The sequence below is a fragment of the Adelges cooleyi genome, unplaced genomic scaffold (genome assembly GCF_023614345.1).
Source record: "Adelges cooleyi isolate 19-005CV unplaced genomic scaffold, UGA_ACOO_1.1 ACOO_flye_CR_arks_rails_tigmint_CR_PRNA_30, whole genome shotgun sequence".
Classification (NCBI taxonomy): domain Eukaryota; kingdom Metazoa; phylum Arthropoda; class Insecta; order Hemiptera; family Adelgidae; genus Adelges; species Adelges cooleyi.
In genome coordinates, this window is record NW_026095971.1 from 18579123 (window position 1) to 18593251 (window position 14129).

The following is a 14129-nucleotide window of genomic DNA, read 5'->3' on the forward strand; positions in this document are numbered from 1 at the left end:
GTCCTTACACATATGACTATAATTACATGAGAAATTAATTAATAACATTTGTGATTTAAACCCTTCAATGATCAAGCATATTTTATTAATTTATGCTATGCAAAATGTAATTCTTTTTACACTCAAAATGATAGATAAATGACAAATTTAAAAAGTCATAAAACGTAGTAAATAGTTGAGAATCAAATTTATTCTTGTTGTACAAATGGATTAGCAATAGCCTCCATGCCATCTACTGGGCAAATCAATACAATTGATGTTCCTCGACAAACCACTAAACCCAATGTTCTGGTGTCTTCTGTAAGTTTCATAGGTTCATCGGGATCACGTAAATATTCAAGAGTGTTATCCAAGACTAGGTTTACTAATGGGTCAAAGCCTTTAAGAATGCCAGATACTTCTCGACCACCCGAGAACTTCACTCTTATAGCTTTTTCCAAGTACCTAAAAATATTAACATAATATGAATACAGTATGTTTAATATATTAAATTTATACCAAACTATATAAGATAATGACAATATTTTAATCATGTCACAATTTTAAATAATCTACATTTTATAACATGCACCGCTTAACATTAATATAAATTTATGGTCTACGAACTACTAAAATTAATTAACTATATTATACCTAGTTAAATCTAAGATACTCTCTTTTTTCTTTTTTTCAGGAACTGCTGTCACTTCTTTCGAGCTCATCTTAATACGATGTTAAACAATAAACTTCCAATCAAAGAACAATTTATTATTATGTTTAAAACCGTAAGCGTACCCTCGTAAGTCGTTTATTATAAGAAACATAACCTCAACACTGGTTTCTCAACTATTCGATAAGGATGTGATTGTAAATAGATATAATGATTGCGTCCCTTTTTTTTATCATACTTCACATCATGGTTTTTTTAAATCTAAATTTATTGTGAATTAAATTGGTTGTTCAGTTATTGGATTATTTATAGTTACAGTAATTATTTATTTAATATTTTAGCTACAATAATTAATTGAAATCTCAACAAGGTAATTGTGATTCGAAATTTGAGGTTGGTACAGCTGTCATTTAGAACAAATGACGTTTTCAATATTATTCTTTTCATGATAAATTTTTATTCGCGCCATTTTTCATAAGAATTAAGTTATGATAATAAATAATAATTGGTTTTGTTTTTCAATTATAATAACATTATTCGTTATTGTAATCGTACCTATAGAGTATAGCATGCGATAACGTTACCTCTTACAACATTGGACATCATTTATTTCTGAACTCTTTATAATAATTAAAAATTTAATATAATTCGTTTTCTATCATCTGAAACACTCAATTACATTTCTAGTTTTTGTTCTATACGTTATTTGTTATGTATAAAAGAAAATTTCCAAAGACAAAGACTTTGGTCGGAAATATATCCACATCAACGCGTAAAGAAAACATAAGCTCACTCTCAATGGAAGCACCGACTCTATCGACTATATCTAGAAATTATTCAATTGACGAATGCCCTACATCGCCATCATTACTAGATGATTTACCCGAGTTGCCTGTGGAAAAAAAACGTAAAATTGCAGATAATGTTTTAGACAATACAGAACCACCATTAAATAACGATCCATTTTCATATTTAACACAAATATTGGCCAGTTGTGGCCTACATTTAAAAAATGATCAAAATGTTTTGTGTAAGTTAATTTATATTTATGATTTGTATATATCTTTCTCAACACTAAAGGCTAGTGCTATGATAGAAAAAAATTAACGTTCTATGTTTGTGGTTCTATATAAATATAGATAACAATTAACTTTTTGTTTTGTTTTTATAATTTAGCTGTTGAGGAATACAAATTTATTCAGAGTCTTAAATCCAAATTAACTACTGATTCTGAAGATATTGCAGAATTTGATCTATTAAATAAGTTTGTAACAGTACTTGAAGCATATCTTAATGATAAAATTAATCTTAAAGTAGCTCTCTCTCCTTGTAAAGTAAGTTAATAATCTAGTAAAAAAAAAAAAAATACTAAATTTTCATGAGAAGTTATTTTATTTTGTTTTATGTAATTTTGGTAACTTTTTATATCTGGTTAATATTTTATTACATAGATGTTATTATTCTTAACCGAAATGTATTTCTACTTAGGCCATGCCAGAAAATAAACTCAGACAACAAAGAGATTCTTTGGCTCGCCTTTTATTACAAGTTCCTATTATTCAACCCAACTTAATTGATATTTTATTTGATAAAATGGTTGAAATATGTTTAGAAGATGTTACGTAAGTATTTGTTTTTAGGAACTATGTAGTTCAATGTGTTATAATTTTATTTTTATTTTTCAGCGATTCGATTATGACCACACAGAAATGGGTACGTTTGTTACTCAAACCGTTCAAACAGCTCTATAGTATTATTGATTTAAGGAAAGTTTGTAGTAAACTGTTTGACAATTTGACTGCAGTGTCTGATGATGATTTAAAACGGGAGTTAATTGCGTCCATCCCAGATATAGTCCTTGACAGTGAAGAACATGATGCGCATGACGAATTATGGTCGTAACTATATTATATTTACTAGAATTAAAGAAAAAATTCACTGCTATAATTAAATATTTATATGTCATTAATAGTAAACTACTCAGAGATAATAAACAACTAATGGCTTGTATTTTGGAAACTATTGGTCTATTGACTATTGCGAAAGAGGATCTCACATTTATACAAATGGACATGATTCCTGAAATCAGTCATACACCGTTAGATATACTTCCAGCCTTAGTTAGATTTTTAATCAAAGTAGACGACTTGACAGTTGCAGAAAAGGTCACATAAACAAAACAAGTATTATAAATTGTTTTCTTTTTACAGTAGTAATATTATGTTATTTTAAATTATAGATAGTAGATGGTTTAAGATCTGAACTACCGTTTGCAAATTTGGACAAATTTTCACAGCTAACTGCAAACTCAGAAAACTTTACAAGCATACAACTTGTCATTTTTAGTTGCATTTACGATAGATTTTTGTCATCAAAATTATTATTGGATGTATGGGTTAAAACAATAAGTCAAGTACAATCTCATGTTGAACATAAGTAATACAAATTCATTTCTAAAATAGTAGTTTATTTATAAACTTAATAATAGTATAAGTTGAACATGCTATTAAAATAAATAATTGTATTTTTAATTTACAGGCCAATGGATGTTGTTATTTTATTTTTGGCTTATTCGTCAGCTTCTAATGATTCGTCGACAATGAATTCAATACTGTCTGTTTTTAAAGATCGTTTAAAAAATGGATTTTTCCGAACCGACATAATGGAAAAGACTTTTAAAATATTTACACCAGTAAGTTAAAGTATAGATATATTTTTATATGCATTAACCATTTTATTATCTTTAGGTCTTTAAGGAGTATTTTGAGTCATTTATTAAAATGTTTTCGAATCTTGTCAAAGTAACAGACCATGTTTCTATTGAAGTGGTATCGAGTATGGCTGTGTAAGTTTTTTGCAGAATTTATATGTGTACATACTTTTATTATACTTACATTTTTTTACTAAATTTAGAAACTGTTTTAATAATATTGACCAATGCTGGTGTAATTGGATCGTGGAGGAGCTTCTTGTATTAATGGGTACTGGTAATAAGTTGATTGTTGAAGTAGTATTAAATATACTTTCTGAATTCACCGAACAAAGAATCAATAAGATGCAACCTCTTGCTACACGATTAACGGTATTTATCAAGTTTGATTATTTTCGCACAATTGTCTACAACACTTTTTTTTACTTTCAGTCAGTTTTTATGAATAAAATTTATGACTTTTCAATAAGAGAAATTTCACAAGTTATGGACATGTTATGTAAAATTGCCTATTCGGAAGGACCAGATGGTATTAACGATTGCTCGGTCTTTCAAGATGAAATTAATATATTCGTGCAAAAAGAACTTTGTTCTATTGACACTATGTATGTAATAAGAGTTTAATTTTGTTTAAAGATGCTTTCAATGAAGTGTTTTTTCCATGTATATAAACACTACATTTTTCATTGATTTTTTTAGATCTCAGCGAGTTGGCATAATAGGTGCTATAATGTTGATAAAACATATAGTAAGTGTAACCCCTGAAGAAGCTAGTGAAACAATCTCCAATTCTGAAGAAGATATTCCTCTTACTCCAAAGGCAAAAGAAGCATATTCTCTTATAGGTAAATTGTACCAATTATAAAATAAAAAGTAGTGTTTAGCGTATATAATAGTTAAAACCAGTACAAAGTCACAGAAACCCGATAATTACTAGTTTAGATAATATAAACATTTTCTTAAAAATATGTAATTAACATGTAGTAGGGCAACAATATAAAACGTATCTATTACTCCAAATTCTTTTGTGCATCAAAGCCAAATTAATATAAATAGTTGTGTTTATCATTCCAGAGTTATTGCTTACAAGAACTAAAGCCGACACCGATTTTCAGATTTTATTTTTTGATCAATTTGCTCATATGCTTTTCCAGTGTCCTTACCTGGATAAAACATTTATGGTAATTAAGTATTTACTTTTATCAGAATTTCTCTTTTATAAATGGAAATAATGATAATGTCTATTTAAACGTATTTTACAGCATACAGTGTCCACAGTTTTGAAGACAAATTTTCAATACAGTTTTCTCATAGCTGCAAATGAATTTTTAAACGAGTAAGTATGAATTAGACATAATGATCCCACATATTATTAGCATACAAAATAATTTAAATCTGTTTTGTTCCTAAATGCCTAGTTGTACCTATAACCTATTATTCAATGTTAACTGTAACTCACATTTTTTTTCTTTTTCTTAATTACAGAAATTTGATGTTTGACTGCTCTTTGACATTTTGTCTTGATAAAAAACTTGACGAGATCATAGCAGTAAATATTTGTCCTGTCGTTATGAATGAAACAAATAAAGTTGAAAAAGCTGTGCTTGGCTTTCAAAGTAGTCGCTCGAATGCTTTAACTTCCATGTTTAGGTTAGTGAGAGTACTAGAGCGTGAAGATTTAAGTGAGATTGATGCTCTATTAGGGTGTCCTATTATTCTTCCAAATACCCAAACAATGGATAATTTTGAGATGTTATCACCTGAACAACAAATTGTAGTTGTCAATACACTATTTCATACTGTGAATTGGTTTCATGAAGTCATTAACTGTTTTTCCTATTTGATAAAACAGAAGAATGGCAGTAAAGTAATATTTAATATGAAAACAAATAAGTTTGAAAGTATTTATAAGTATCTTTTTTTCTTAGGTGTTAATCCGTTTGAGAACTATCACATACTTAATAAAATCTTTAAAAAAATGTTTGTCAGTTATGTATGATCCTGAATATATTCCTCCAGTTTGTTACTATGGACTGGCAGTGGAAAAACCAAACTTTAATAAAATCAAAAAGTATGTGGAAAATATATGGATTGTCCAAAAAATTTAAATAATTAAATAATAAATTGCGTATATAGTAAATCAAAAACAACAAAGTCCACAAAAGGTGACAAAAAAGCCAAAGGAAAAGTAAATATCTCGGTAAATACAACAAGTGCGACTAATTTTAATATCACCCATACAAGCCATGATGACAACAATTTTGAAGACGAAGTTGATATTAGCATTTATAAAGATTATTTTAGAGAACTGGACATTGATACTTGGTTAATTCTTACACAGAAATTTGTCATTAATCCCGATTCTGAAAAGGTAATACTACCTTGATGTCTGTTTTTGAAAATATAAAATTATAACATTACATTATTAAAGTGTTGTTTTTCTGTGTTTAGGACAAAGAATTTTCTCCAGAACTTGGGCCGTCAGAGTTACGATATTTATTAGAAGACATTCTACAAAAACTGGAACATGTAGTTTTTAAAAATAAAAAAATCAGTCCCTTGGCTAAGTCTAAATCTAAAGAAACAGTGGGTTTTACCACTGTGTCCATGGTACCAGAAAAAACTATGTTAAAAAATTTCATAAAACTTCTTCCCCATATATTTACAGATTTAGAAGCTCTTTCAGAGTTTTTTAAAGTAATTTGATATTTATTTTTTTTTTTTGAAAAAAAATATATAACTAAACACTGAGGTTTTTTTCCCCAGAATCTTTTGATTGTAAACGATAATATCTTGGATGCCACTGGAATGTTTATGGTTGAATCAATTGAACTAAAACAATGTGTAGGTTTGATATTAAAATCTATAGTGGTTTTATTCCAATGGAGTGATTTTAAGTCATCTGATACAGAAGACCTGTTTATAAGTAAAATTATATAATTTTTTTTAATGTATTATTATAATAATTAATGTATATTATTTCAGATGCTTTGAGGAAAATGATTAGTAGAACAGATCTATGCAGTCAAAGCACTCAATCTAGACGCCAAATGTGCAAAAAAGAGTTACTATCTGAAAAAATTAAGTACTTGGGAAACTACCAAGATATTATTCTTCATATAGATGCAGCTGTTAGCCTTGTAACTGTTATGAAGTTACTGAACAATTTTTCTTATGATCTTGAAAACGATGTGCTAATAAGTAATTTTATTCTTATAGTTGGGCAGTAATTAAATACCTACCTAAAAATGTAACAAACTATGTATTTAAAATAAATTCCGAAAATCTGTAGTTTAAAAATGTATTAAATTGAGTTTGATCAAGCTTGGTAATTAATATATTAGCGATGTGATAAACATATCAATTGTCAATTTTGATCAAACTCAACAGTGTACATTTTTTGTCTAAACAGATATTTAAAATTTGTTTTTTAGTTGGGTATGACATGATAATAACATGAGTACGTCTCATATTATCTATGTATACATTTTAGGAGATACTTGCTGGAATTTTTTGACAAGACAATGGTACACCATGCAGGGTTCACATGAAGATGGTACAAAGTACAATGAAAAGATCAAGTTCTTACTTAATACATATTTCCAGTGCCATGACAATGTCAGTCAATTAACTAAATTGGTAGAAATATTTGCAGAAGAAGTATTGGTTATGGAATCTAAAACTGATAAACTAAAAACACTACCGACAATCAATAAGTAAAAAAAAAAAACTGAATTATAAATTAAATGTGTTTAATTTTTAATCTTTAATTTTTAGAGCAAATTTGAAACTTTTAATTAGTGTCATATTGAGTATTTTATTGGATTTTGTAAAAAAGGGTTTAAAAAAATCTGAGAGTGAATATGATCGTCTAACTGTATGGCAGTCATCCATCTTTATAATGGAAAAAGTAGTTTGCGTAGTAAAAAAACAGGATTCACGTAATAACCTTCTAGCCTTTGTGAAAGTAAATTATAAATAACACTATTTTTCACCACGATTTGTATTAAATTAAATATGATTAAATTTAGAATGTCTTGCATTTTTTAGGGTTCTAGTTTAATTTTTAAACTATTCCTTGCGGAAGGAATGAATGTCTGCCAAAATTTATTTAAATCGCATTCAAAGGAAGTTTCAAAAGTGTTAAAAAATCTACAAGTGATAACTAGATTCATGCAAAATATATGTAACTACACAAAAGTAAGATGGATACATCATTAATTTAAATTATAATAAAAGAACTTAATAAATATTTTAATTTAAAGGTCATTAAAGACAATGCGCTGAGTACTTATTTACCAAGCATAAGAGGAATACTGGAAACATTAATTTTAAAGGTGAAAAATGTTATGGTAATGAATGGCTGTACAGATGCTTTATTTATGGGTATTATGAAAAATATGGATATCAAAGGAGAAGAAATATTATCTCAGGTTTGTCTTAAAATTATTTTTAATTTAAACACATACAATGTAGTTAAAATAATTATTATTATGTTGTTACAATATTTTTTTTATTATTATAGAATAAAAGTAGTGATGACGAAGATGATGATGATGACGACGACGATGATGATGATGAAAATAACAGAAGTAAAGATAAAGATGAAGCAAATGATTTATCGCAACTTTTGGATGATAATAAAGAACAAGATGATGAAGATTCTGATGAAAATTCATCAATATTATAACTTATTTGAATTTTTTATACAAATGAGTGTACTCAATATATGTGTAGATATTATTTTGTTATTTTTTTTAACGTTATCAAGCTATAAAAGTTATAATTTTATTTTTTTAAATCAATATAATTTAGTTACTACCTAAAAATGTTTGATCAATATTTTATAATCAACTAGTATTCATTTGTTCCTCCAGTCACATTTCTTAATATGAGTTCAAAAAATACCTAGTAGGTGAGAACACAACAATTGCATTAATATTATTGTTGCAATATACATTTCTTTACAGCGATGTAGTTTGTAAAAAACGTTTGGAATCGACCAGACGCAAGTTTTTGAGTTGTATTTTCGGCGAAATAGACAATCTAGCCAATAATCAAAATTCATCGATGGAAGGAGTAAAGTTTCAACGACTTTTCGATGACCGTTTTCCATATAAAGAATTTCAACAATTGGAAGATCTGGTTATTAACAAGCGACGAACGAGATTGAGAACAATAGTCGAAGATAAATCATCGTTCTAACTCTTCGCTTGACTATATGTTAAACGTGAAAATTTTTGTATTTCAATCATTATCAATTATTTGCTTTAAATATATTTTGACATTATAATGTTCATATATTATGGTTTCGTGATATTTTTTTTTTTTTTTATGAACACATTTATTTATATTTATATTAATGGGACAAGCTAAGAATTTACAATATTTATACAGTACAGTATTTACAAATATAACACATTACAGTGTACTCGAAATGCTTAGATTTTTAGCCCGTCCCCGCAAGACACAGCCAGGCCATTATTGAGATTTTTAGTGACCCATTTTCGGATTTTCCTATAGTCTGAGCACCATATTGCATAACCCCGGAGACTAGGAATCATAATATGTGTCACTGCACACGCGCATCATGTTTAGCCTTTCGATTATTGATTTAAAAATTCAGCCTGATAAGGGCTGAATGTTGATAGGAGAATACCCATTGCCCGACTGAATAGTGTAATCGTTACAACTCGTTCAGTCGATTGCTTTTCAGTTAGTGTCGACGAGACAAATGTAAACTTTTCCGATTTTCGTTGACCAACAGTTGTGTACAATAATTGAATTTGGATAAAGAGACTGTGTACATCGAAAGTGAAATAAAAATGGTGGTAAGTCAATAGGGCGAGTTATGAAAAAAATTAGTATTTATGCTGTGGTCTTACTTGTATAGGTATTCAAGGCAGTAAAGTGCTCGGCGGACGATTGGGCCATAACTAATTGTGCTATAATAAACGATGAGGACTTCCATAGTGATACAAAGTATGTAACGTCGATTAAAAATGAATTAATAAAAAGTTCCAAGTTCTAACCAATTGCTTGTATAGATATATTGAAGTGCAACACCAAACCAAGCCGGATATTAAGTTCTGGTTCACTGTGAGATCAGTTAAAAATCCTCCTCCACGTGGATGCATTGCCTTCTCTATGAATCAGCGAGAATGGGCGCAGCTATCAATCAATCAAGCGATTAATGTTATCCCTCACCCGGCTAATGTTCCAATCGATTTTGTGTTGTCTGTTGAGGTTGAAGTCGATTATTTTAATAAAAAGTTAGTTAAAACTATCCTATTTTTAGTTTTATTAATATTTTATTTTGACATTTGTGTTTTAATTATTATCAGAGGAAAGACTAACGAACAATTTGATACTGACATGATGGCAAAAGAATTTCTAATGTTATTTTCAAACCATGTGTTATCTGTTTCTCAAACACTGCTACTTCAATTACCAGAAAAACCATTAATGTTCATTAAAGTCAAGAGTATTGAAGGTATTTATAGACATCCTGAAATTGTTTTTATACTAACAATAAGTACTTGTAGTTAAGTATACTATAGTAACTTTAAAACAATTTATTCAAGTATTAAATCTATAATATTATTTTTCATATTATGTTGGTTAATATGTAAACATTATTTCTTCATTTTTAGAGTTTTTGAGCTTATTTATTGTATTTAATAATATAATAATAGTTACCAGAAATAGATATTATTATTAATCATGTTCCTTATAAAAAACAGTACATCATTATCATACCATCATAACGAACAATAACAATGCCATTCATTTATACACAAAAGTATTATTTTTTGTTGCCAATTTAAAATGTACTGTTTTTTGTAAGAAGTGTCAAATTAATGACTGTTATCAAATTACTAGTGTTTTTCACTAAACCTATTAAATAGTTTTGTCTTCTGTTAATTATGGTAATCTAATTGTTAACATATTTGTTTAGGCGTAAACTCTAATGAAATAAATTCTGGAGCTAAACCGCGTATTGTGCAGTTTGGAAAATGTTTAAGTAATACAGTCGTTCGGTTTGTGGTTGGACCGAATGCGTCCTTCTTGTTGGTAGGAAGAGCAAAGAGGTAACAACTTAAATTATTATTCAGAATAATTTCAAAACTTTATTATTTATTTAATACTTACAGTCAGCAAACTCGTGTGTCAATCATAAACCCGGATTTTGATTTTAACAAAATGGGTATTGGAGGTCTCGACAATGAATTCAATGCCATATTTCGAAGAGCTTTTGCTTCACGAGTATTTCCACAAGAGATTATCGAACAACTAGGTAAATATTTGTAATATTGTTAACTGTACAAGACAATGAATCTATTTGGGATGCATGATTTGTGTAGGATGCAAGCATGTCAAAGGTATTTTACTATATGGTCCGCCTGGAACTGGTAAAACGTTAATGGCTAGACAGATCGGTCAAATGTTACAAGCGCGTGAGCCCAAAATTGTTAATGGCCCTCAAATTTTGGATAAATATGTTGGTGAATCTGAAGCAAATGTTAGGAGATTGTTTGCTGATGCTGAAGAGGAAGAAAAAAGAGTATGGTTTTATATAATATAATATATATATTTTTTAAATGTATTTTTATTAATTTTATTTGTACTATTTTAGTGTGGACCAAGTAGCGGTTTGCACATTATCATCTTTGATGAAATTGACGCTATTTGTAAAGCAAGAGGATCAGTTGGTGGAAATACCGGAGTGCACGATACAGTGGTTAACCAGTTATTAGCTAAAATAGATGGAGTCGAACAACTTAACAACATCCTGGTCATAGGCATGACAAATCGAAGGGATATGATTGATGAAGCATTATTAAGACCTGGTCGCCTTGAAGTATGCCTGCAAAAGTCGACCAAGTTACAGCGTTATTAATTTCTTTAATATGACTTGCTAGGTACAAATGGAAATAAGTTTACCAGATGAACATGGGCGACTACAAATTTTGTCTATTCATACAACTCGCATGAAAGAATTCAAAAAAATTGCTAACGACGTTAACATGAAAGTAAAAATTATATTTTTATTACAAACTTATTATTAATATATATATATTTTTTTAAAAATAATATTCTATATTTCTTTAATAATATTATTTACAACAATTAGGAACTCTCATCGTTAACAAAGAATTTCAGTGGAGCTGAATTGGAAGGTTTAGTTCGTGCAGCTCAATCTACTGCCATGAATCGCTTAATAAAAGCCAATAATAAAGTAGAAGTCGACCCTGATGCTTCTGAGAAACTTCAAGTCTGTCGAGATGACTTTTTGCATGCTCTTGAACATGATATAAAACCAGCATTTGGTGCTAGTGCTGAAGCATTGGAACATTTCTTAGCAAGAGGCATTATCACATGGGGACCTTCGGTAACCAGTATACTAGAAGACGGCTATTTACTTACTCAACAAGCACGTGCTCAAGATTCTTTTGGACTTGTATCAGTTCTTATTGAAGGGCCCCCAAACTCTGGCAAAACAGCATTAGCTGCTAAATTAGCTAAAGATTCTGACTTTCCGTTTGTCAAAGTGTGTTCCCCCGAAGATATGGTTGGCTTTACAGAGACTGCCAAATGCACGCAAATAAGAAAAGTATGCAATATTTCAATGTAATATTGAACTAATTTCATTTATACGACATTTTATTTTTTAGATTTTTGATGACGCCTACAGATCTCAACTTAGTTGTATTTTGGTTGATAATATTGAACGTTTATTGGATTATGGCTCTATTGGTCCTAGGTATTCCAATCTCACTTTGCAAGCATTACTCGTTTTGTTAAAAAAACAACCACCTAAAGGTAAAAAGTTATTGGTACTATGCACAAGCAGTCGGAAGCAAGTACTAGATGAAATGGAAATGCTCTCTGCTTTCACTGCTATTCTTCACGTTCCAAATCTCAGTCAGCCAGAAGAACTTATTACTGTTTTGGAACAATTTGATTTGTTTACAAAACAAGATATCCACAAAATTCATAATCAAATAACTGGACACAAGTATGTTTTAAAGGCTCAAAACAAAATTTAAAAATCAACTGTTTTAGTTTAATTATTAAAGAAAAACGTGTTTTTTTTTTAGAGTATTCATTGGAATAAAGAAACTGTTGGCTCTTATCGATATGGTCCGCCAAACAGATCCAAAACTTCGCGCCATTAAGCTGTTGACCAAAATGGAAGAAGAAGGATGTTTAGATACAGGCACCATGATTCATTAGTTATATTTCATAATTTGATTCTATGGTGTATTCTCATTTATGAAGTTAGGACAAGCATTCCAAAATTAGAAAGTCAATTAGGCATTATGGTAAAATATATTAAGCAGTATTATTCCGTTTACACGTTTTTCTTTACCTTTGCCTTTTGTATATAATATGAGCAGTTAGCAGTGGTGTTACTGCGTTTACGTTAAATGTCCATTTTTGTTTAATGAATTTTTATTTAGTTATTAATTAATAGTTTACCTTATAATTAAGTATAACTTAATTTAAAATTTTGCTTCTTTAATGCAATATTGTTGTTTTTAATTTCTAAAAATATTATTGTTACCTTATTTTTTTGTGATTTATTTGTTTTATAATAAGTAATATTAATACTTAAGTATTCTATTTATTTTTATTATACTGTTGTATAACGATTACTTTAATAATTTTTTTTTTCTTAATGATAATTTTTAATAACATTTTTCCATGTTTTTAATAAATGACAAATAATAAGTAAGCAAGGATCTTATTAGACATAAATTATTATACACAAACTGTAACATCGGATATATTATGTACCATGTACTGATACATAGACTATTGTTAATACTTAATTCACCAATCTTTATTTAATTTGTTCATGACTGATCAATGTTTTTTAAGTAGGACGGACTATGCTGCTCATGTTTTAGTTTTTTGGGCCTGTACGTTATATTATATTCGTCTTTAATGGGCCGGTTTTATGATAATTAGAATCTCGCTTTTTATTTATAATATTTTGTTATGCACGTACGTTTATATTTACAAAAAGTTTCAATTACATAACTATATTTGTAGGATGTATTTTTAACTTTCATCAAAATGTTAAAATAATAATTTATTGTTAAAGCATTTTAGTAGTTTTAAAAAAGATCATACAAAAGTAAATTTATTTAAATTATATATCATTAATTATTCATTTCTAATTATTTTAGCTACAATTTCTTAAATTAGTATATGCTAATATACAATAATATGACTTTAATATTTTATTATAACTTAAATATTTAACTCTTTTATTTAGTCGACACATGAAATAGCATGTTTAAAAAAATTGAATATTACTAATTAAAACTAATGTTATGTTTATTAAAACTAAATACAAGCTTGACAAAAAATTTTGAATTGGCTTAAGAAGTATACTGGATCCGAGCCATTATAGCCTTAGGTGTCGTTGTTATAAATTATTTTATCTGTTGTTACTCATATTACCGTAGTCAATAAAAATAAAATAATAAAGTTTTTATATGTTGTGGTTTTCTTTACTGTATTTATAGGTAGTTTTTGCGCATATAAAAAAAATATGGTAAACGCTCATTGTACACATATTATGCAATCAGTGCCACATCGAGCTGTACTACCGCCAATGGGCAAAATGCAGATTTCTTCTCTATAAACATCATTAGAGAAACAATTAGTCGCCTCCAAAACACCATAAAATCTGGCGCCATGGAACAATTGGTGGTTAAATAACGGTTTAACATATTTAACTTATTGCGCAAAAACTAC

At 28.6% G+C, this 14129-nt stretch overlaps 3 protein-coding genes across 4 annotated transcripts; 2 read left to right on the forward strand and 1 right to left on the reverse strand.

Annotated features, from left to right (window-relative positions):
* Positions 1–63: 63 nt before the first annotated feature.
* LOC126838541 (U6 snRNA-associated Sm-like protein LSm7) lies at positions 64–799 on the reverse strand. Its single transcript, XM_050573044.1, has 2 exons — positions 634–799; positions 64–444 (listed from the first exon to the last, which is right to left on the reverse strand). The coding sequence occupies exons 1-2, from the start codon at positions 699–701 to the stop codon at positions 189–191; spliced, it is 324 nt and encodes a 107-aa protein (XP_050429001.1). The 5' UTR covers positions 702–799; the 3' UTR covers positions 64–188.
* Positions 800–1159: 360 nt separating this feature from the next.
* LOC126838521 (Fanconi anemia group D2 protein) lies at positions 1160–8188 on the forward strand. 2 transcript variants are annotated; one of them, XM_050573015.1, is made up of 24 exons: positions 1161–1679; positions 1826–1983; positions 2138–2271; positions 2335–2544; positions 2622–2814; positions 2889–3085; positions 3188–3341; positions 3397–3494; positions 3563–3731; positions 3792–3964; positions 4059–4204; positions 4434–4540; positions 4622–4695; positions 4845–5226; positions 5288–5430; positions 5496–5730; positions 5811–6056; positions 6126–6285; positions 6345–6560; positions 6853–7075; positions 7137–7326; positions 7410–7559; positions 7625–7792; positions 7885–8188. In XM_050573015.1, the coding sequence occupies exons 1-24, from the start codon at positions 1361–1363 to the stop codon at positions 8047–8049; spliced, it is 4410 nt and encodes a 1469-aa protein (XP_050428972.1). In that variant the 5' UTR covers positions 1161–1360; the 3' UTR covers positions 8050–8188. The 2 variants fall into 2 exon arrangements, with proteins under 2 accessions (XP_050428973.1, XP_050428972.1); XM_050573016.1 differs by lacking the exons at positions 7625–7792; positions 7885–8188 and having other exon boundaries at positions 1160–1679; positions 7391–7491.
* An 816-nt stretch (positions 8189–9004) lies between these two features.
* Positions 9005–13866, forward strand: LOC126838526 (vesicle-fusing ATPase 1-like). Its single transcript, XM_050573023.1, has 12 exons — positions 9005–9190; positions 9253–9341; positions 9407–9631; positions 9704–9852; positions 10318–10450; positions 10514–10656; positions 10724–10923; positions 10996–11220; positions 11282–11392; positions 11494–11973; positions 12035–12378; positions 12461–13866. Exons 1-12 carry the CDS (start codon positions 9185–9187, stop codon positions 12594–12596), a joined length of 2241 nt encoding a protein of 746 aa, XP_050428980.1. The 5' UTR covers positions 9005–9184; the 3' UTR covers positions 12597–13866.
* Positions 13867–14129: the final 263 nt, after the last annotated feature.